At 45.8% G+C, this 21,589-nt stretch overlaps 1 protein-coding gene across 1 annotated transcript in view; it reads right to left on the reverse strand.

The window, feature by feature from the left end:
* The window catches only part of SVOP (SV2 related protein), a 50,016-nt gene that overhangs the window by 16,736 nt on the left and 11,691 nt on the right, over nucleotides 1-21,589 (reverse strand). Inside the window, exons 2-6 of the mRNA XM_069497134.1 lie at nucleotides 20,161-20,321; nucleotides 16,555-16,640; nucleotides 15,370-15,468; nucleotides 10,222-10,293; nucleotides 4,274-4,398 (exon numbers count right to left, since the gene is read on the reverse strand). Of these exons, the coding sequence (XP_069353235.1) occupies nucleotides 4,274-4,398; nucleotides 10,222-10,293; nucleotides 15,370-15,468; nucleotides 16,555-16,640; nucleotides 20,161-20,321 (543 nt within the window). The remainder of the gene's footprint in view (nucleotides 1-4,273; nucleotides 4,399-10,221; nucleotides 10,294-15,369; nucleotides 15,469-16,554; nucleotides 16,641-20,160; nucleotides 20,322-21,589) is intronic.

The following is a 21,589-nucleotide window of genomic DNA, read 5'->3' on the forward strand; positions in this document are numbered from 1 at the left end:
AGTAAGACCACTGGGAAACCTTTCCATAGTAACGTAGGTGGCGCTACTGCACTATTTTTAACAGCTGCATACCCTTCCTCATTGCAGTTGTATCATCACCTACACCTGTTGGTTAATACGCAGGCCGTGTTCAATTTCTTGTTTTGCGACCTACGCTACAAGAAACATCTTTTCCTATAATCCTTGCGCTCCGCATCTGGCCATTATGTATAGCAGTTCATTAGGAAAACGAGCTGCTTGATCTTCACCCAACGTATGGCAATGATTACGATCAGACTGAAAAAATAAAAGAGCGAGCAACGAAATGACCCATGCCAAGCAGCAGCTGATTCTGGCATAAATAAATTCCCCACTGCAAATAATCGCATTTGCAGCCCTGGGCAATTAGAGAGTGGCCATTTGGATCACGTGCGTGGAAAGCAATGCCCCGTGATCTGAGTCTGGCATTTCTGCTCGGTCTTTGGGGGACACAGCAGTGTCAGGGATGGGTTTGCAGGCGAGCTCGTGGTGGACACCGATCCAAAGGACATTCCGAAGCAGGTTTCAGTGTAGAACAGGGGAGCTGGCTACGTGGGGTATTCATCTTTAAGAGCAGCTAAAACACAAGTCGGGTGTCAGAGACCACAGCTTTTCACCGCAGACACTTACATAAATGTCCTGCCGGGGTGCACAGCGCCCTCTGCTGGAAATAAAAATCCACTGGCCCCAGGACCCACCTGTATCTTACGTATTTTAGAGAGGAGATATGTGAGTAATGAGAGGTGATTATGATTTTTTGATGCTTCTTTGCGTTTTCTAAATTTTCTAAAACAAAAATATATTGTTTGCAAGAATAAAAATAAAATGCTATTTAACTCCCTTGCTTGAATGAAAGTCTCTTCCTGCCTGATGCTCTTCCACAGACAAAGTGTAATATTTGGCAACCTACGTGCGATTCCTCTTTCCCTCCTTAAAGGGAATAAAAACCTGCTGAGAACAACCAGCTCTACATCCCCAGAGTCATCTCCAAGTCAATACCGGGGACCCAGGGCACAGGAACGATTTAGCAGGACCTTCCGACTCTACGCGCTCGTGCTCAGAACACTTTCAAAGTAATTGTTCAACACACTGAGTGCCTTTGGCATCAGCCACACCTGGGTTTGAACCCAGGTGCAACTGGCTTTCAAAGGTTGCTCCAATGCTTCTCTCCCTGTATTCCTGCTCCTTTGCTGTGTGACTTTGCAGCTCATTTCATCGAGAGTCTATTTCCCCCCCAATGTCCCCTTGAACTTGGGCTGGCCTTGGGACCAGCTTTGACCACCAGAATGTAGCAGAAGTGACGTACCAGTTCCCAGCTGAGACCTCAGGAACCTTTGCGGCTTCTGCTGGCTGTCTTAGACCCGTGCTCGGGTGCCATGTGACCAGGCGGCCTCTCGGAGGATGAGAGACACGTGGAGCATAGATGAGTCAGTCGTGGCCATGCCGGACTCGCCAGCCCCCATCTAATTCAGCTGACTGCAGACACGTGGGCAAGCCCCGCCAAGACCACGAGAACCACCAAACTGCCCAACTGCAGAGTCGTGAGTTAAATAAATTGTTGTTTTAAGCCATGAGCACGAGGATGGTCTGTTACAAAGCAAAAGCTAACCCTACACTCCACTTAATAACTATCTGACCTTAAGCAAGTCACTTATGAGCTCTGAGTCTCGGTTTTCTCATCTGTGAAATGGGGATAATCAGGTTGTTCAATGGACCAGAAGAGATAGTTGGAGAACACTTAGCGTAGTGCCCAGTTGGGGTGGGGAACCTGTGGTCTCAAAGCCAATGTGCCCCCTTGATGGAAGGGATTTGTTCTGTGAAGTTTGGATTCCATTAAATGGCCACACTCAAGGGTCCAGAAGGCCACATGTGGCCCCAAGGCTGAAGGTTCCCCACCCCCGACTGGGGGAAGGAAGAAAAGAAAGAAAAAAGAGGGGAAGAGAAGAAAAAGCACAGATCAGAGCCGAGGAATTAGTTCCTTATTCATAAAATAATTGGTATTTACACTAAAAATTCAGAGTACGTTGTAAGGACTTCTGGTTGTTGAGCTTTTAAAAATCATGCAGCAAAATCTTAATTCATCTGGTTTTACGAGGTGCTGCAATTGGATAAAGCTATTCTAAATTAATGGGAGCTCTGAATTACATTTCATTACATGAAAATATCTTCAACGAAATGTTGCAAATAATGAACTTGGGGAGCCATTTTTATCACTACATACGAACAGTGTACAATTAAAACATAATCATTTTTACGTAAATGGGTAGAGTTATAGGGGTGGGAAGCCTGTGGTTTTCTTGGATGGCTAAATAGTTCTGTAATTTTGTTTACAGTTTTTATTTGCCCTTCTGAAAGATAAAAGAGCTATTTAGTGAAGTAGTTAAGAGAATAGGTTTAGAGGGTCAAATTATTATTTTTTAAAATTTATTTAGAGATGGGGTCTTGCTTGTTGCCCAGGCTGGAGTGCAGTGGTGCAGTCATAGCTCACTGTAGCCTCGAACTCCTGGGCTCCATTGGCCCTCCCCGTCAGCCTGCCAAGTGGCTGGGACTATAGGCTCATGCCACCATGCCCAGCTCACTTTTTAATTTTTTTTTGTAGAGATGAGATCTCGTTATATCGCCCAAGCTGGTCTCAAACTCCTGGCCTCAAGCAATCTTCCTGCCTTGGCCTCCCAAAGTGCTGGGATTACAAGCGGGAGCCATCCCGTGATGCTTAAATCTCGGCTCTGCCATTCACTAGCTGTATGACCGTGGGCGTGTTACTTAGCTTCTTTAAAGCCCCAGTTTTCTTACCTATAAAATGGAGGTGATCATTTTATCTATGTCTCCTAAGGTTTTGTGGGCTTGTAAATGGTAATCTACGTAAAGCACATGGCCTAGTGCCTGGAATGTAGCAATAGCTCAAACAAATGGTGGGGTTACAATAGGATTCAATCAATGAACTCAACAGGACAGCATGGCATTTGAGGGCTGGGGACTCTCAGAGTAACAGGTAAGAGGACAGGTCCGCCTAGACGCTGGGTCCTTTGTTTTATTCCCTGGAGTCCTATCCCCTTTCCCTGTACTTGCAGACCCTGGGGAGGGCGCTTCTCCCAGGCTCCAAGGGGAAGAATCTCCCTCCTTTGCTGTTGTCGGATGTGACTTTCTCTGTTCCAGTTGCTCTGCCATTGCAACCCCATCTGCTTGTAAGCTTCCAGAGGTTCCTCGAAATTTCTGGTCCACCAGTGGTACCCTTTTCTTGCTTTCCTGCACTATTAAAGATGCATTCTATCTCTCGTCCCTTTTATGTCATGTCCAGGAAATTCGTAAGAAGAAATAGAAAATGGTACTTCTCATTTTACCATCTTGCATTTTTAGTCCCTTTCTCTCTCCTCAAAGGGGAAGAAAATCCAGGAGACTGTTTGGAGGCTACTTCTGCGGGCATCCACCGGAGTATCCCCGATTTGCTCTTCTGCGAGTACATTCCTTCCAGCCACTAGGGGGACACTGTGCCCTCGTCAATGAATGGCTCCTGAATGGGGCAGTGGCCGCGTCTGCAGAAATTCCTGGGGCCGGGCCAGAAGTGGAGCACGTTGTCCACAAGCCCCTGCCAGCCCAGATTTATGGCTGTGGCTCTGTTAATGGCCTCTGCTTCAAGATCCAGTGGTTTCCAAGCCCATCCCAGATTCCAGCCCACCCATGTGCAACGCTGCCTTGCAGAGCCCTGGCAGGATCGACCGTGAACAAGGCAGGGAAGGAATGAGGGGAACTGAGAGCCACTCACTGTCCTTCCAGCCTCCAAGTGGCAGGAGGAGCCTGCGGATTTGCTCCTGTGTTAAATCCACATGGTCACGTCTCCTCCCCTCCCTGTTCTTTCTACAGTCACACCCTGCGCCCCTCGCCCATCATGGTGACACCTCAGCGTCTTACCAAAGCCTTCAGTAGATCAGATGTTTGCTAATATGCATGGCGCGCTCAGCCAGGCATCGTCCTGGACACTTTACAGATGTTGTCATTTACTGTTCTAAGCGATCAATGCTAGATCTATTATTTTTATTGTCATTTCACTTTTACCACCTTGCAGCCATTGTGGTGGTGGTGGTGTTTGTTGTTGTTAGTCATTACGATACTGATATGACGCTACTGTCTTGCAACACCATAGCTCCTGGATGCCAGACACTGTGGCGTAGCCATCTTTGCATTCCCCCGAGGCCATGAACAGGCACAGTTGAGTGGCTGCCTGGCTGTGGATGGCCAGAGCCAGGTATTTACTTACGACTGGGGGACTCCTCCAATCCCGAAGCCCACCAAGCCTCGGAGCACCAGGATCCAGCTATACACAGGCGCAAAAGCGCTAAGGATGCCGTAGTACAGAGTCCAGAGCACGCTAATCTTCAGTCCCTGCGGAGAAGGAAGACACCGAAGCATTAGGGCTTCTCAGCCCCTCCAGGTGGCACGGCCCCCTCCCCACATCGAAAGCTACAACGGGAACCCACACAGCCAAAGGGATGCCAGAGGTTCTCTGTCTGGGTAGTGGCAACCCCTAGGAGGTGTGTGGGAAAATCATGGGGCATTCTTGGTTGTCCCAGTGATTGGCATTTAATACCAATCCGGGCCCAGAGATGTGAGATCTTCCACATTGCAGGAGGCACTTGCAGACTTGTCTTGCATCCCACGCCAGCTCAGATGTCCCGCAGCCGTCATGCAGCTGAGAACTCTATGACGATCTGTACCTAGACGTTCTCTGTTTTTACATAGAAACAGGATTTGGGGGGCATACTTTGAATATACACAGATGCAGGTAAAATCAAAGCCAGATTTACTTTGTTTTACTGGGACTTTACAAAATTGTTCACTTCAGGAAACCATGTTGCTAATGGCAATGCCACCTGTGGTATTTGAGTCGCTGATGGAATAATTTATCTGTCCGCATTCGCAGGGCTTATCTAGGGATAGACTGATCTATATCTTATCTTGAAATGTCAAATATAAAGAAAAAGCATTGACAATATTCACGTAAATGCAAACATTAGTTATCGAGGGCATATCTTGCCTACTTCCTCTTATCATCTAGGCAGAGTTGTATGTGAACATTTGCATATTGAAAATAAATCTTATGAATGACCTGTTTTTATTTTTCACTCATATCATAGGGCATTAGAACTGATTTCTTTTTTTAAAGTATGAGAGGGACGAGGTTCTTTTATCTTTGAAATTTATTTCTGATAATTAAGAAGGAATTATTAAAATTTGTTGCTTTTTTTTTTTTTTTAGAGATGGGGTCTTGCTATGTTGCCCAGGCTGGACTTGAACTCCTGGGCTCAAGTGATCCTCCCACCTCAGCCTCCCAGAGTGCTGGGATTACAGGTGTGAGCCACCACCCCTAGCCTAAAAAAGATGTTAAAGAAAGACTAGCACCTCATGGCTTAATCATAAGAATGAAGACTGAAGTGAAAAAGAAATACCTTTCTTGTAAGAGATGCAAAATTATTTAAAATATTCTCTCTACCATCTAGAATCATTTTCCAAAAGACCTGAAATCATCTGATAGACCTCCAAATTTCCTCTCTAGTCTCTTTTAATTCAGTGTAAGGTTTTAAAGCTAAAATCAATATGTGTCACACTTTCCCGCTGAAGTGTCCCTGGTGGGGGGACGGAGGTGCAGGAGGGTGAACGCAACCTTGGAGGGGTGTTGCAGAGAGACCTGCCCCAGACCTCACCGCTGCAAGTTTAAAATTCACGTAAAATTTGCATCCATATGTTTGGTGTTGATTGTGATATCAAAATAGTATTGTAAATTACATTCACCTTTAACTTGAGTTTGAGACCAGCCTGGGCAATGTAGTGAGACCCTGTCTCTAAAAAAAAAAAGAAAAATTAGCCAGGCACAGTGGTGCACGCCTGCAGTCCCAGCTACTCCAGAGGCTGAGGCAGGAGGATCGCTTGAGCCCAGGAGTGCAAGGCTGCAGTGAGCTATGATCGTGCCACTGCCTTCAGCCTGGGCACGATAGAGCGAGACCCTGTCTCAAAACAAAACAAAAAACCTTTTAAAAACATCTACTCATCTCTTTTTTTAACAGACAAGGCAGTGGTGCAACCATAACCAGCTAGAATTTAATACTATTGTTTTGTTTGCATTGCATTTACTTATTTTTGCAGACATTTCCTACTTAGGGCAATTCTTCCTGATCTTCCATTTAAGACTCCATCAAGTTTCCTTTTCCAAGAAAAATGCTTTTAACTTATTTTTAAAAAGCAAATTAATATACAGAACGATATTAGGTGCCTAAGAGAATAGGTGGAGTGGGAATTACTGAAGTCGAAGAAGCAGTAATAAAAAAGCAACAGCTCTGCACCCCTAACCCCATGACTGTGAAACTGGTACCTGCCACGCAGATACTTAATTCCTTTCTTTTGGCTTAAGCTAATTTAGTAGAGATTTTCTTCCCTGGCATCCAAGGAGTCTTGAATCAAACACAAGATGTGATTAGCAGCAGAGGAAATAAAAGGGAAGAAGAAAAACAGAGCAGAAGAGGAGAGGAAAGGAGGGGGCTCTGAGCCCAGTGCCTGGGGCTGCCCTTCCCCCCAGCGCTGTTGGGGAGCCGTGTCATTCCCCCTCGCCAGGCGGCAAAGACAGGCATGCTAACCTGTCCTGTTTGGGCACAACAGGTTGCATCTGCCTCTGCATTTGTCTGCTGATGCCAGCGCTTTCCAGCTGCCCGGAAAGTGAGGACTCCGCAACCACGTGTGTGTATCGTCGTGGCCACTACAAAGGCAGGGGTGCTGCCAGCCAGAGCTTCTCTGGGACTCTCATGGGCCTTTGGGCTCCTCGATAACCACAGTCCTCATTTTGCCTAACGTCTGTTCTGCCCTTTATAGAGTGGCAGCTCCTTCCTGCCTTCCTCCCTCCCTCCCTCCTTTCCTTCCTTTCTTCCTTTATGTATCGAGAATCCCGTGTGCCAGGCTCCAGCGATAGATGCATAGACATTATGCATCCATTCATTTGCTCATTCAATTATTCATTCAGTAAGCAGGCATTGAGCACCTGCTGTATGCTAGACACTGATATATGTTATTCATTCGTTTATTAAATAAACATATGTTGAATATCTGGTGTGTACCCAGCACTAGAGGTACTGACATATATCATTCATTCATTCATTCATCCAGGCAATATGTATATATTGAGCACCTGCTGTTTGCGAGGCACTGAGCTACTGCAGGGAACATGACAGCCAGAGTCTCTGACTTCACGGGACTTTAATTTGCATTTTATAAAGGACTGTCACAGCTCTGCACTGGATCCCATAGCAACGGTGTGGAAAGAGGTTATTATTTTCGTTTCTGCTTCACCAATTTGTGGCTGCCACAAACTCACAGGCTTCTGTGAGGAATCCAAGTGGCTCACCGAGTCGTATCTCCGTATGGGGTGGCCCTGCAAAATCACGTGGCGGCCACCCTCACGGAAATCTCCCAGCTGCGACAACGCGGATCACGTTGATTCTCTGCGGTTGTCGGTTGTCGAGGCTTGCCAGCGTTAACGCAGGAGCCTGGGGAACCCTTATAATTAGAGTCCGACCCGTCTGCCCTGAGGTTGGGCCGGAATTCTGTGCTGGGGAGGAGGAAGCTCTGCGATCCGGGGATCGCTTTCTCTCCTGTCCCTCTGGTCATGCCAGTTTCACGCTGGGTGTGAATTTACCACGCTGGTTGGAAGAACTGATGGGATGCTCTACGGACAGCCCCTCCAAGCTGCTTCTAATTGGGATGGATGAATGTCCAACGGATCACCTGAATTCTAGGGGACAATTGAGTTGTGTCTCAGGTTGAGGACGTGGACTCTGGAGCCAGGCACGCCTGCATTTCCATACTGGCATTGCCATTTACGGGCACCACACTCGGCACATGATACGAATATAATGGACAGGTATGAAACTCTTCCCCTGTGCCAAGAGCTCTATGTATGAGGGCCACTTACTCCTCGTAGCAGTTTTATGGGGGAGGCTATTGTTATCCCATTTACGGATGAGAAAGCTGAGGCACAGCAAGGTTGAGGAGCTTGCCCAAGGTGTCACAGGGCAGAAGAGCCGGCATTTGAACCTAAGCAGTCTGGACTCAGAGTCTGGGCTTTTCACAATGACACTTTATCATTATTATTATTTAGACAGAGTCTCGCTCTGTCACCCCAGGTGGAGTGCAGTGGTGACATCATAGCTCACAGCAACCTCAAACTCCTGGGCTCAAGTGATCCTCCTGCCTCAACCTCCCAAATAGCTGGTACGACTGGCTAACTTTTTCTATTTTTAACACACATGGGGTCTCGCTCTTGCTCAGGCTGGCCTCGAACTCCTGACCTTCAGCAATCCTCCCGCCTTGGCCTCGCAGAGTGCTAGGATGACAGGCATGAGCCACCGCGCCCAGCCCCCTTTGATTATTTTAAAGGCCTGAAGATTAACATTAGGTTCAGCCTCAGAGAGCCACAGTTTTATTATTCTTTTAACTGCTCAGCTCCACCAAATAAATGGCCCTGTTATATTTTAAGAGGTGTTTCTTTTTCTTCCCTCCCTCCCTTCCTTCCTTTCTTCCTTCTTTTCTCTCTCCTGCCCTCAAACTCTTCTTCATTCTTCCAACCAGAAAAATCTCCAAAGCCATCACTCACACTCTCTAGAAACAGGAAGAGGGTGGGAGGGTGCATGGGGACAGAACCTAGGCAGCTGGTGGCTGAAGACCAGACTAATCCCCTCTTAGGTTAACAGGGGGAAGAAACCACTTTTATTCTCTGTGGGGAGGCCCCGAGAGGTCTTTCCATTCCTGTCACCCAAGATGACCCTCTGGGCGCTGATGGATGTGCTTGGTTTCCCAGGCTGCTGTCTCTGGCCCTGTCGTGGCCACTTCTTGGCAATTTCACTAATCACCGTCTCCCAGTGCCTGCTGGCCCAGTGTTTCCTGCCCAGTAGCAGTAAGAGAGGATGCAGCTGGAGCCTACTTCCTGCACAGCACTGTTCAAACATTTATTCATTCCTTCATTGAGCCAATATATATTTATTGAGCACCTACAGAGTCAAGCGACTGACATCATGGTTAAAATAAAGATCTAGACTTAGAAAGAACATACAAACCGCGTGGCCTTGGGCAAGGTGCCCACTCTCGGTGCCTCAGTTTCCTCTTCTGTAAAGTCAGGGTGATAATAGTACCTACTTCAGTGGTGGTTAAGGGGGCCGGATGAGCTAGTGCAGGAATGGGCTTGGTAGGGCTTGCGCTGTGGAGATTGCCTGTTACCGACCCAACACCCATATTCCACTTCTTCCTTCCTAACAGAATTCTAAGTCTGTTTGGGTAGCCCATTCCCAACCCCAGGGATAGATTTTCATCAGTCTAAGCCAATAGTTTTGAAAGCGTGGTCCCCAGACTAGCAGCGTCAGCACTGCCTGGGACAGTGTTAGAAGTTGCCGGGGAACTCATTAGAAGTTAGGAGTTCCGGCTCACATGTGTTCTCTGCCTACCATGTGCCTGGCCATTGTACAAGGACATTCACGCCCATCCCCTCAATTAACCCTCCAGTGTAGCTTCTGTTATCTTCTTCTTGATATATCTGAGGACACTGATGCTCAGAGGGATCCATTCACTTGCCCAAGATCACACAGCCTGCAGTGACAAAGTTGGGACAGAACCCAGGTCCACCTGCCTTCGGGGCTCAGACCTGTAAGTTCCCTTCTTCCTTTTGGGTTGCAAATCCATTTCACGTCATGTCTGGGCTCCCCCCAAAGCAGCCCCTAAGATAAGGATCCTAGTGCAAAAACAGTTTATTTGGGTAGTGATCCCAGTAGTGGAGGAGACTGGTGAGACCGGGCAGGGCAGGCGGATAATTCGGGGTGTCCCTCACCAACAGGTTCCCACAGTGGGCACCGGAGCTCAGTCCTGCTGGGACTGAGAAATGACTCACTTTAAGGCAAGAGAGCCGATGTCTTTATCTACCAGCCCTTGACTGCCCCAGCCAGGGGCAGTAAGGAAATGGTTAATGTCTAGGCACCAGGAGCGGCACCCAGATTCTGAAATACACATGCTTGGGGCCCACTAGGAACGTGTGATTTGACAAGAGTCCACAGCAGCCTAAGCACGAGGTCTTCTCACTGCACTCGAACATAGCTCCTCATCGGGCCTGCCCGTTGCCACGTTTATATCACAGACAGAACCCAGAGGACACGCGCTCGGAAGAGGTTGCCTTACTGTTTTCCTGCCGTACTGGTCTGAGATGTTTCCCCAGAGCGTGGAGCTGGACATCATGCCTACAAAGACCACCTGTGGGTGGAAAGACAGTTTCCGTTAGACAGAGGCACGGAGCATCGCAGAGAAAGGAAACGACAAACCGAACCCGTGATGTCGCACCCTAAATAATAATACTGAGCCAACATTCACGGAGAGCCTTTGACCGGTGTCTCACCACAGCAAGGAAATGTCTTGCCCTAATGCTAAGCGAATATCAAGGGTTGCAAGGTAGAGCCTGGAAGGTATGAAAAGCAGGCAGACAGGAGGCTGGGGTAGGAGAACACTAGTAGGAGAAACCGCTCACGGAGCTCCCTGTGTGCCGGGCAGAGTCGTTGTTACATTGCTAATTCTCAGATTCCCAGCAGATGGGGTTTGAATGATCACACCCACTGGACACGTGGGGCGCTGAGGCTCAGAAAGGTTAGGAAGCCTACTCAGGATCCCTGAAAGGAGAGGGTAGAGCCAAGTCTTAAACCCAGGCAGGCTAACTGCAGCCTTGTCACTGTGTTCTTTGCTCACCAAGTGCCAGACACCATGCTATAAATGCTTACTACACACATCTCACCTACAACATGGTGCTACCATTAGACCTATTTTACAGATAAGGCAACTGAGGCCCAGAGAGTAGAAGGAATGGCCTCAGTTTTGTCTGACCCCAAAAGCATTCCTCCTGGCATGTCCTAGGGCAGCGGGCTGCTTGCTGGAGATACACAGAGGCGTTCCAAGGAAGAAGCAGACACGAATCATTTTAAAGGAATTAGTTTCCGAGTCCTCAACATCTCTACAAACTCTTTCCTGAGAACAAGTTAGGGGTCTTCCCTGCTCCCTGCCCCACCTCTCACTATGGCAAGCCTGCCAAGGCACCTCAAAGCACATTGCTTTTCGATGTAAACTGTCCAGGGTGCCTCAAAAGGGACACCAATGACACATAAATCCTTTTGCGGCCGGGCGCGGTGGCTCACGCCTGTAATCCTAGCACTCTGGGAGGCCGAGGTGGGTGGATCGTTTGAGCTCAGGAGTTCGAGACCAGCCTGAGCAAGAGCGAGACCCCATCTCTACTAAAAACAGAAAGAAATTATATGGACAGCTAAAAATATATATATAAAAAATTGGCCTGGCATGGTGGCACATGCCTGTAGTCCCAGCTACTTGGGAGGCTGAGGCAGGAGGATCGCTTAAGCCCAGGAGTCTGAGGTTGCTGTGAGCTAGGCTGACGCCACGGCACTCTAGCCTGGGCAACAGAGTGAGACTCTGTCTCAAAAAAAAAAAAAAAAAAAAAAAAAGCCTTTTGCAAGTCATTTAGTTTCCAATATTATTATTTTTTTATTATGCTTTTCAACGAAATTGAAGGAGAACCTAATCAAGCTGTCAGCAAATTAGATCACTAAAAATAATTTTCTATAAGCGATAGCTGAGGGCTCTTTGGCATATAACTTCAAAAAATCAAGCAGGAGCTGGGCGCGGTGGCTCACGCCTATAATCTTAGCACTCTGGGAGACTGAGGTAGGAGGACAGCTTGAGGCCAGGAGTTTCAGACCAGCCTGAGCAAAAGCGAGACCCCATCTCTACTAAAAATAGAAATAAATTACATGGACAGCTAAAAATATATATAGAAAAATTAGCCGGGCATGGTGGCACATGCCTGTAGTCCCAGCTACTCGGGAGGCTGAGGCAGGGGGATCACTTGAGCCCAGGAGTTTGAGGTTGCTGTGAGCTGTGATGAGTCCACTGCACTCTACCCCCGGCAACAGAGTGAGACCTTGTCTCTAAATAATTAAATAGGCATTAATTTATTGTTATAACAAATCTCCTTCAGTTCCTCAAAACTTTTTTGACAATGAACAAAGCTTTTCATATTCATTTCCATTCAGTAAAAATGAGACACAGGAATAGAATTGGTGCTGAACGTTGTCTTACTTTAAAAATAAGTAATCGTTTGGGAATATGCAAAATATTTGGGAAACATTCCATACCACTCATTAAGGGGTATATTCCCATTAAAAATTTACTTATGTTTAACCATGACTTATCAAAATTAATTAAATCTTCTTTTGGTCTATTGTGTACCATTACTACTAATAAATTATAACAATAACTATACATAATAAATATTAATAATTACATTATTATAATAGAATAAAATTATAATTATAACATAATTATAATAACTCAGTACAGGAGAAAAATTTTAGTACTTAGAGCCTCCTCATCTCAGAAAATTAAAAACAGTAATTTAAAACTTACATGCTCTGTCACAGAGAATTAGGATAGGGCGATGAATGTGATACTTTCAAGCATAAGAAAACATTACATTAAGATAAAATTATACGGAGAAACGGAATAGAAATACCAGTTCTAAGAAAACAAGACAATGCAAAATCTCCAAATTTCTCTGAAGTGCTTATTCGTGTTATTTTTAAATGGATGATGTTGGGTATCAGATAAGTATTTCCATGTTATTGGACACATTTTAAAAAGTGATATGATAATTTTGTTTAAGTTTTTATACTTCAATACACTGGGAATGATGTATTCTGCAACCTATGATATTTTAAAAATTTTACATTCATTTAAAAACATGTGAGGTCCTAGATGCTACATAGGTTGTACTCAATTCTTTTCTAGATTGACCTAGAACAAAAATGTTTGAAGATTACTATCTTGGGGTAAAGTGTTGCCTTAGTCATGCGTTAAGTGGTATCCTTGTATCCTGAGAGAGTTAAGTATGCCCCAAAACACCATTTTTCCCAAGGGAGAGATTCAGGTATAGCAGAGCACCTGTTCTATATCATAATAGTTACGGTAATTTCGCACAGTATTTCCTGAGGCAACAATGATGCGCCTGCTGTATTCTCCTTGCGTGCTTGATGCAGATAGAGCAACTTCTGCTGTTCTCTAACTTTCCCCCCGGAAAACTTGGCCACAGGGCTTCAGGGCTCTACCTAGCCCAGGAGCCCAAACTTCACAGCACAAGGAAGTAGCCCGGGGCAGTGGCTGGGAATCTCACTTCTGACTCTGTCTCGTACAGGCCGTACAGGCCGTGAGAGGTTGGGTGCAAATCATTGCACCTCTGTCAGCCTTAGTTTCCTTATCTGTAGAAAACTGAGCAATAATAGCACCTCTTTTGTAGGGTTGAGAGGGTTAAAGAGATATTATATAAAAAACTCTTAGCACAGATGGCATATACTCAGTACGCAATAAATTGTGTTTGTTATGAACCAATGACCAGAGACCGGAAAGGCCCTGCATTGCAGAAACGCAGACCTGCAGTGACCGTCTAGGAGACAGGAACGAGAACAGGGAATATAACACTCAACCCCTGTCCTGCGCCAGGCACTGCATGTAATTTGTTGCCCAACTGCAGACAAACAGGCATTATACCTCCATTTTGCAGGCCGTAAATTAGACCCATAAAGTGCCACACTCAAGGTCATGCTTCTAGGAGGAGACTAAATCACAAAAACACAGGTGTACGTGCTAGGAAGGCCCTCCCGCTGAGCTACATGACTTTCTTGCTAATATCAGGCCAGAACGGTTATCTGTTTAAAACCCCAGCATTCTGGGAGGCAGCCCTCGTTGGCAATTTCTCTGCCACTAGATGGGTTTGTGACTTGAGTGAGTGACCTAATCTCTCTGTGCCTCATTTTCCTCAACTAATAATATGTCAATGGAAAAGAACTCAAACTCTGTGAAATAATTTAAAGAGGTTTATTCTGAGCTGAATATGTGTGGCCGTGGCCCAGAAAGCCAAGTCCAAGAGGCCTTGAGCAGGTGGTCCTGCCATGGTTTGGTTACAGTTTGGCTTTGTACCTTCCAGGGAGACAGGAATTACACATAAAGTCATAAATCAATACATGGAAGGTGTACATTGGTTTGGCCCCAAAAGGCAGGACATCTCAAAGTGGGGCATTACAGGATATAGGTGGGTTTAAAGATTCTTTGATTTGTAATTGGTTAAAGACATGAAGTTTCGTCTAAGTATTTTAAATGTTTTAAGTTAAGGAAATCTGTTAATCGGAGACAAGATGCCAGACATACCCAGACTCAAGTGATCTGTTAAGCGAGTTGATGACTTGCAGGTCTGGTTTGAGCTTTGTCTTGCATGGCCTTAGGCCTGGTGATGGGTTACAAAGGACATCTCCAAGAAGGGAGAGGGTATGACAAGGCCTGTCTGACCTCTCTTCTCATGGCCAGCAACTCAGCTTTAGGATATTTCTGGGGTCCCCTTGGCCAAGAGGGACTCCATTCAGACAGCTGAGGGGGGCTTAAGATTTTATTTTAGTTCCCAAATAGTACCTAGCTCACAGGGTTGCAAGGATTAAAGAGCACAATGTATATTATGCATATATTACATACCATGTACATACCATATATGCATAATCTATATATGCATATATTACATACCATGTACATACCATATATGCATAATCTATATATGCATATATTACATACCATGTACGTACCATATATGCATAATCCATATTATGCATATATTACATACCATGTACGTAAAGGCCTATGCACATATGTGCTCAATAAATATTAGCTTTTGTGATTATCATTTTATTATCCTCCTATGTGGACTGTTCATTCCCTTCTTTTAGAAGGTGGCTGCTGCTCTTCCCCTGACAAAAATTGAAGGTTCTGCCGCAGTCTCCTTCAAGCCTTAACTCCAGGGAGCAACAGCTACCTACCTTTTATCGAACACCTACTATGTGCCAGACACTGTGTTGTTTCCAATCCTCAAATCACCCCGGGAGGAGAAAAGGGATTGGCATCTCCTGTTTGCAGTCAGGAAAAGTGAGGCTTACAAGGTTTAAGTGATGTGTGCCAGTGGGTTTCAAGTTCCCAGGAATTGAGCAGGAAGTCTGGGACCCCCTGCCCCCCTCTACCAAGTAGTTGGACCCCTGGCTGGGGTAGAGTTGGCTGCAAACCTGCCAGACCGTGGGAGGTGGGGAGGGGACTAATGGAAGTTAAGGTCCAGTGTTTCCATCAAGGGCTTAATTCTTTTCTGCTGAGCCCTTGGCAGCAGGAGAAGAGGGGACATCCCCTGGGACACTCTAGGGGACCAGGATGGCATGCAACAGGAGAGAGTGCCGGGCTGCCTACCGAGGTCAGCAATGCCACCTGCCAGCTGGGGAGCCGCCACTCGCAGTGCAGCTGTGGTGCCAGGATGCTCAGGATCATCATCTCCATGGCATCGGCCATCTGCAGAGAGGAAGGAGACACCATGAGGCCAGGATGCCACCTGCCCAGTGCCGGGGGTGGCCGGCCAAGTCCATGACCCCGGAGTCATGGACCACCTGCTGAGCGTCCTACCACCCATCAAAACATACTCCAAGCTCTAGTAGCCAAAACCACGTGTGATCACGCAGGAGTTGACAAATAGACATGTTACCTGCTTTGTGTATGTGTGTGTTTTTAAAAAATATGGGCACTCCCTAAATGAAGTGGGAAAACACCATATTTCTAAAATGTAAGAAAAAAAACATTTTTATAGCAGTAGAGAGACAATGATCTTTTCTCTTTAGTGCCATGAAAGACTAGTTTGTCTTTGGTTTCTAGCATATTTGTTCATGTAGAATGGTCAGTGTCGTAACAAGTGTGACCTTTTAATACATGAAAACATCGTAGGAAGCCTCAGCAATGAAACATCGTGGCACCTTTACAGGACCAGACACACAGAACAGCAGGACACAGGCGAGAGTCCAGAAGCAGAGCTGTGTGGCCGCGGGAATATGGTATGTGATCAAGTTGGCTTTTCAAATTAGCGGGGAATATGAGTTGGGGAAATTGACGATCCATTTGGAATAATGTGTCGTTAGATGGCTGTGTCACGCCATTCACAAAAATCAATTTCAGCTCTGTGAAAGGTTTAGCTGTTCTGTTTGCCATAGCTATTTAAGAGGATTCTAACGAGAGATTGTGAGTGCCTTGAAGCAGAAGGCAGATTTTTAATCTGTGCGTTTTTCTAGGGAGAGCTCCACAGCTGACATCATAATCTCATAGTAACCCTGAGCCTGAAAGGGTCGAGAACCACTTAATTAGCGAGAAGCTTCAGCTCCTCCTTGAGGTCAATCACCAACCATACCCAACTCCCTCCAAGCACAGACCTGAACTCTCACCACTGCACATACGTTTTGTTGATTGGAATTCAAACAAAGGCTCCGTGTGGAAGAAACTGTGTCCTTCCTTGTAGACCGTGGAAACCCAGTTAAGCAGCATGGAGGTTTCTTGGAGATGACATATAAGGCCACTGTCCCCCCCGCCCCCCCCCCCCAAAAAAATACTTGCCCAAGCCAAGCCAGTGAGAACAGACAGCTTCCACTGAAATTTTCCAAACCCAATGGCTTCCACCGCATCTTCCACCATGAAAGTATCTGGGAAGGAGAAAGGGGAGGGAAGGAAGGAATCAGAGCATCTTGAAGCTATCCTAACATGAGGGTGTTTGGGGCGGTCCCCAGGCAAGCTTTTAAAGGCTTGTGCTAGAGTTTATCCTAGAAAAACATTCCAGTGTGACGGTATCTTGCTATTGTGACATTGTCTACAACAGGGAAAACTGGAAAACCCCAAATGGCTATCAACAGGAGGTTGGTTCAATAAACTATGATATATATAAAATACATTAAAATTATTAAATATCACACGAAGAAATATGACTCAACTGTTTAAAAGAATGTGCAGATATAAAAAGATGCACATAATATATTGTCAATTAATGTTTTAAAACAGAAGATGGAAAACAAAATATTTAGTGAGCTTCTATTCTTGGAAATGTATGCGTCCTTCTCATTTCAGGAAAAAAAAATTAAAATAAAATAAAAGGAAATGTATGCATATGTGTCTATATGTATATGTGCATATCCATAGACTATATACAAGGCTTTGAATTATGGTTTTATTTTTGTTGTCTTTGGAGGGAGGAAGGGAGAAATCACATGAGACTTTTAATCTCTTCCTTTTACAATTTATTACTTCCATAGCCAGGAAAAAATAAATACTTTTTAAAAGCAGGATTCCATCTGCACTCAGATGGAAAGATGTGCATACTATATTCCTACGTAAAAAAAGGCCAGTTGTGGAGAGGTATGTACTGGAAGAGCTGTCTTTGTGATAAAATTAGGGAAGGGAGGAAGATTGAGTAGATGTCTTACAAACCATCAACAGGGCCATCTTTCAGAACAACACTCACCATCCTACTCTTGACATTTCTATAATGTCTGGATGCTTTCTAAATAAACAGGTGTCATTTTTATGCTCAGAAAAAGTATGGATGTAATTTATAAGCTAGTAAGTGTTTTGAAAAATACTAAAAGACTAAACTCAATGTGGCATGGTGGATCATAGCCTGGAACAGCACAAATGAGACAACTGATGAAATCTGAACACAGTCTGGAGTTTAGCTAATAGTGTACCAGTGTCAGTTTCTTAGTTTTGACAAATGTATTAATATCATGGTTAAGTAAGATGTTAACATTAGGGGAGGCTGGGTGAAGGGTACATGGGAACTTTCTATGTTACGTGTGCAATTTTTCTGTAAATCTAAAATGATTCCAAAATAAAAAGTTAATTAAAAAATAAAAATACTAAGGGAAGCTGCTGGGTGGCCCTTCCGTAAGCAGCCTCTGAGCATCTCATCAGTCTCTGCTAAGAGGTGTCATCTTTCTTTCTTTCAACCACGGGCCTCGCATGTCAATCATAATTTTCTCTGGAAATGTGAGCTGCACTAGCAGGTTCTGGTTTCCTCCAGCACAAATACCATCAAAAATAACAACAGGCCAGCCACGATGGCTCACGACTGTAATCCTAGAACTCTGGGAGGCCGAGGTGGGAGGATCACGTGAGGCCAGGAATTCGAGACCAGCCTGAGTAAGAGTGAGACCCCGTTTCTACTAAAAATAGAAAAAATTAGCTGGCCAACTCAAAATAGAACAAAAAATTAAACAGCCGTGGTGGCGAGCGCCTGTAGTCCCAGCCACTAGGGAGGCTGAGGCAGGAGGATGGCTTGAGCCCAGGAGTTTGAGGTTGCTGTGAGCTAGGCTGATGCCACGGCACTCTAGCCCGGGCAACAGAGCGAGACTCAATCTCAAAAACTAAATAAATAAATAAAAATCAAAAATAATAACTATAGTAATAACAATATTCTGGTGCAGTTACTGGGTACTCACTGTGTGCCAGGCACTGTGCTAAGAGCCAGACGTGCATGATTTCACTTCATCCCCATCACAACCCTGTCAGGTAAGGCCTAGCATGAGCCCCACTTTACGGAGGAGGACAAGGACTCTCCCTGTGCTACACGCCTGGCACCTTGTAGAGCTGGGAGTGGAGCCCAGATCAGCCTGAGAGTAAAGCCTCTCCCCAACCCGTCTCCCCCTTGCCACCCGGTCATTGCCTCCGTGGATCTGCCAACAACAGGCTTTGGGTCCAAGTCATTGGTCCTCTTTTATATTGGGAGTCTGGGCTCTTTCAGGAAATGCGTGGTATCTTTTCATCCATGAGCATCAGGCGGTGAGAAGAGTCCCACAGACCAGGTCCCACAGCACCGTCTCAGGTCCCTGACTTGACCAGCTCTGATCAGAGGCAGCACAAGGACAGGAGCAAGAACATGGGCTCTGAGGCCAGATTGCCTGGATGGAAATCCAGCTTGGCTAATTCCTAACCCCAGGCAAGATACTTAACCCTTCTCTGCTTCAGTTTCCTCATCTGCAAAATGGGACAGATGATGGTAATAGATCCAGTTGGGGATGTTGTGAGAATTAAATGGGTAAAACATGTAAAGTGCTTACACATGTAAAGTGGCTGGCACAGAGTAAATCCTCAGCCAATGTAGCTGCTCCCGTACCACTGTCATTGTCATCATCACCATCAACACTATCGTCATAACCAACATCATCACCACCACCACCATCACCGTCATCACCACCATCATCATCATCACTTTATCATCATCATCATCACCGTCATCATCCTCACCGTCACCACCACCATCATCATCACTTTATCATCATCACCATTACCATCACCACCACCATCATCATCACCACCGCCATCATCACCATCATCACCATCACCATCAGCATCACCACCATCATCATCACTTTATCATCATCATCACCACCGTCATCATCCTCACCGTCACCACCACCATCATCATCACTTTATCATCATCACCACCATCACCACCACCATCATCATCACTGTCATCATCACCATCATCTTCATCATTACCACCACTATCATCATCACCATCATCACCACCACCATCATCACCATCATCACCATCACCATCATCACCACCATCATCATCATCACTTTATCATCATCATCACCACCGTCATCATCCTCACCGTCACCACCACCATCATCATCACTTTATCATCATCACCACCATCACCACCACCATCATCATCACTGTCATCATCACCATCATCTTCATCATTACCACCACTATCATCATCACTATCATCATCACCACCATCACCACCACCATCATCATCACCATCATCTTCATCACTACCACCACTATCATCATCACTATCATCATCACAACCAACACCACCATCACCACCATCACCATCACCATCACCACTGTCGTCATCACCATCATCACTATCATCATCACCCTTGTCACCATCATCATCACGATTGTGGCTGCCATCCTCAGCCAAGTGCTATGCGATGATGCTCCCTGGCAGGGATTGTGATATAACCTTGCCTGCTGAAGTAAGCCATGTAAGTAAGCCCAGCCCACACTTCCAGTGGCACCCCTGGGCCCTCTGGGCCCTCCTGACTGCCCCTTCGCAAGAACCGTCTGAGCTCACCCACTGCGGGGGGCAACCTTGGAGCCTCAGAGCCCCTGACTGTGTCCTGGGCTGATGCCCCAATTGCAGGGCCCCTCACCGTCAGTGGGATTGGCAAACTCCTTGGGCACAGCTGCCCCATCGTCCAGTTCAACAGCCTCTAGGCCCGTGCGGACCCCTTCAATCTGGACTTCATGCTCTCCTGAAGCCGTGTCGTCCTCTGACCTTGCACTCTCGCCTGTGCGACGGAATTTCACCACCCTAGAGAACAGAGCAAATCTGGTCAAGATGGGTAGACCTTCCCCTCAATGGCCTTGCTGCACATCTCTAGCACCCAAGACAGGTGAAAGACTTTTTTCATGGTTTGGAGGGCTGCTGGATGGGGGTTGGCATTTCTGTTGAGTTGGACTGGGGTCAGGGGGAGAATGACAACTTAAAGAATTATATATCAGGACTGCCATATACAGTTGGGCACGTTGGGCACTACACAATTCCAGGGTGCCCTATTCACATGATAGCCTATGTGAATGAGGATATCTCTGTTTTAGATGTAAATACTGTTTGGAAGTACATTGTTTCAGAATTTAAAGTCATTAACAAGTTGGTCATCTAAAGGTCACATTTAGGCCACCAACATTTGCCCATACATATTTTTTTTTTAATTTAAAGTGGATGCCAAAATTTTAAAATTGGAAGAAGGTAAAAAAAAAAAAAAAAGAAAGAGGAATATCTCAGTGAAAAATATTGCTATTAATGTTAACTATTGCATTAGCCCATGTGTTTCACCAAAGACTAACTGGTGCTCTGGTATAGAAAGGGTAAATCTTTGGATTTCAGAAGCATAGAGGACATACGCACTGCTGTGAAGTTCTGGAAGAGAAAAGACAGATGAAATCATAGCAATTTTGCAAACACCTAAAACTCCACTCCTTGGCAAGGCCGGGCTTGGAGAACCTGAGCTGCCAAGCTCTCGTCTTGGCTGGAAATGTGAATGAGTACGTTCACGTTGTCACGCAGCTGTCACCACCATCTATCTCCAGAGGTAGTCACTGTTAACATTTTGGGGTATTCATTTTCCCATCTTCTATTTTTTTTTTAATGCATAGATAGCTTCTTTAAAAAGAAACAAAGAAAAAGGAAGCTGGGTGCGGTGCCTCAGGCCTGTAATCCTAGCACTCTGGCAGGCTGAGGCGGGACAATTGCATGAGGTCAGGAGTTTGAGACCAGCCTGAGCAAGAGTGAGACCCCGTCTCTACTAAAAATAGAAAAATTAGCCGGGTGTGGTGGCGCACGCCTGTAGTCCCAGCTACTCGGGAGGCTGAGACAGGAGGATCGCTTGAGCCCAGGAGTTTGAGGTTGCTGTGAGCTAGGCTGACGCCACGGCACTCTAGCCCGGGCAACAGAGTGAGACTCTGTCTCAAAAAAAAAAAAAAAACCGGAAGAAAATTCTGACACATGCTACAATATGGATGATCCTCAAAGACATCATGCTAAGTGAAATAAGCCAGCCACAAAAGGACAGATATTGT

The sequence above is a fragment of the Eulemur rufifrons genome, chromosome 21 (genome assembly GCF_041146395.1).
Source record: "Eulemur rufifrons isolate Redbay chromosome 21, OSU_ERuf_1, whole genome shotgun sequence".
Classification (NCBI taxonomy): Eukaryota; Metazoa; Chordata; class Mammalia; order Primates; family Lemuridae; genus Eulemur; species Eulemur rufifrons.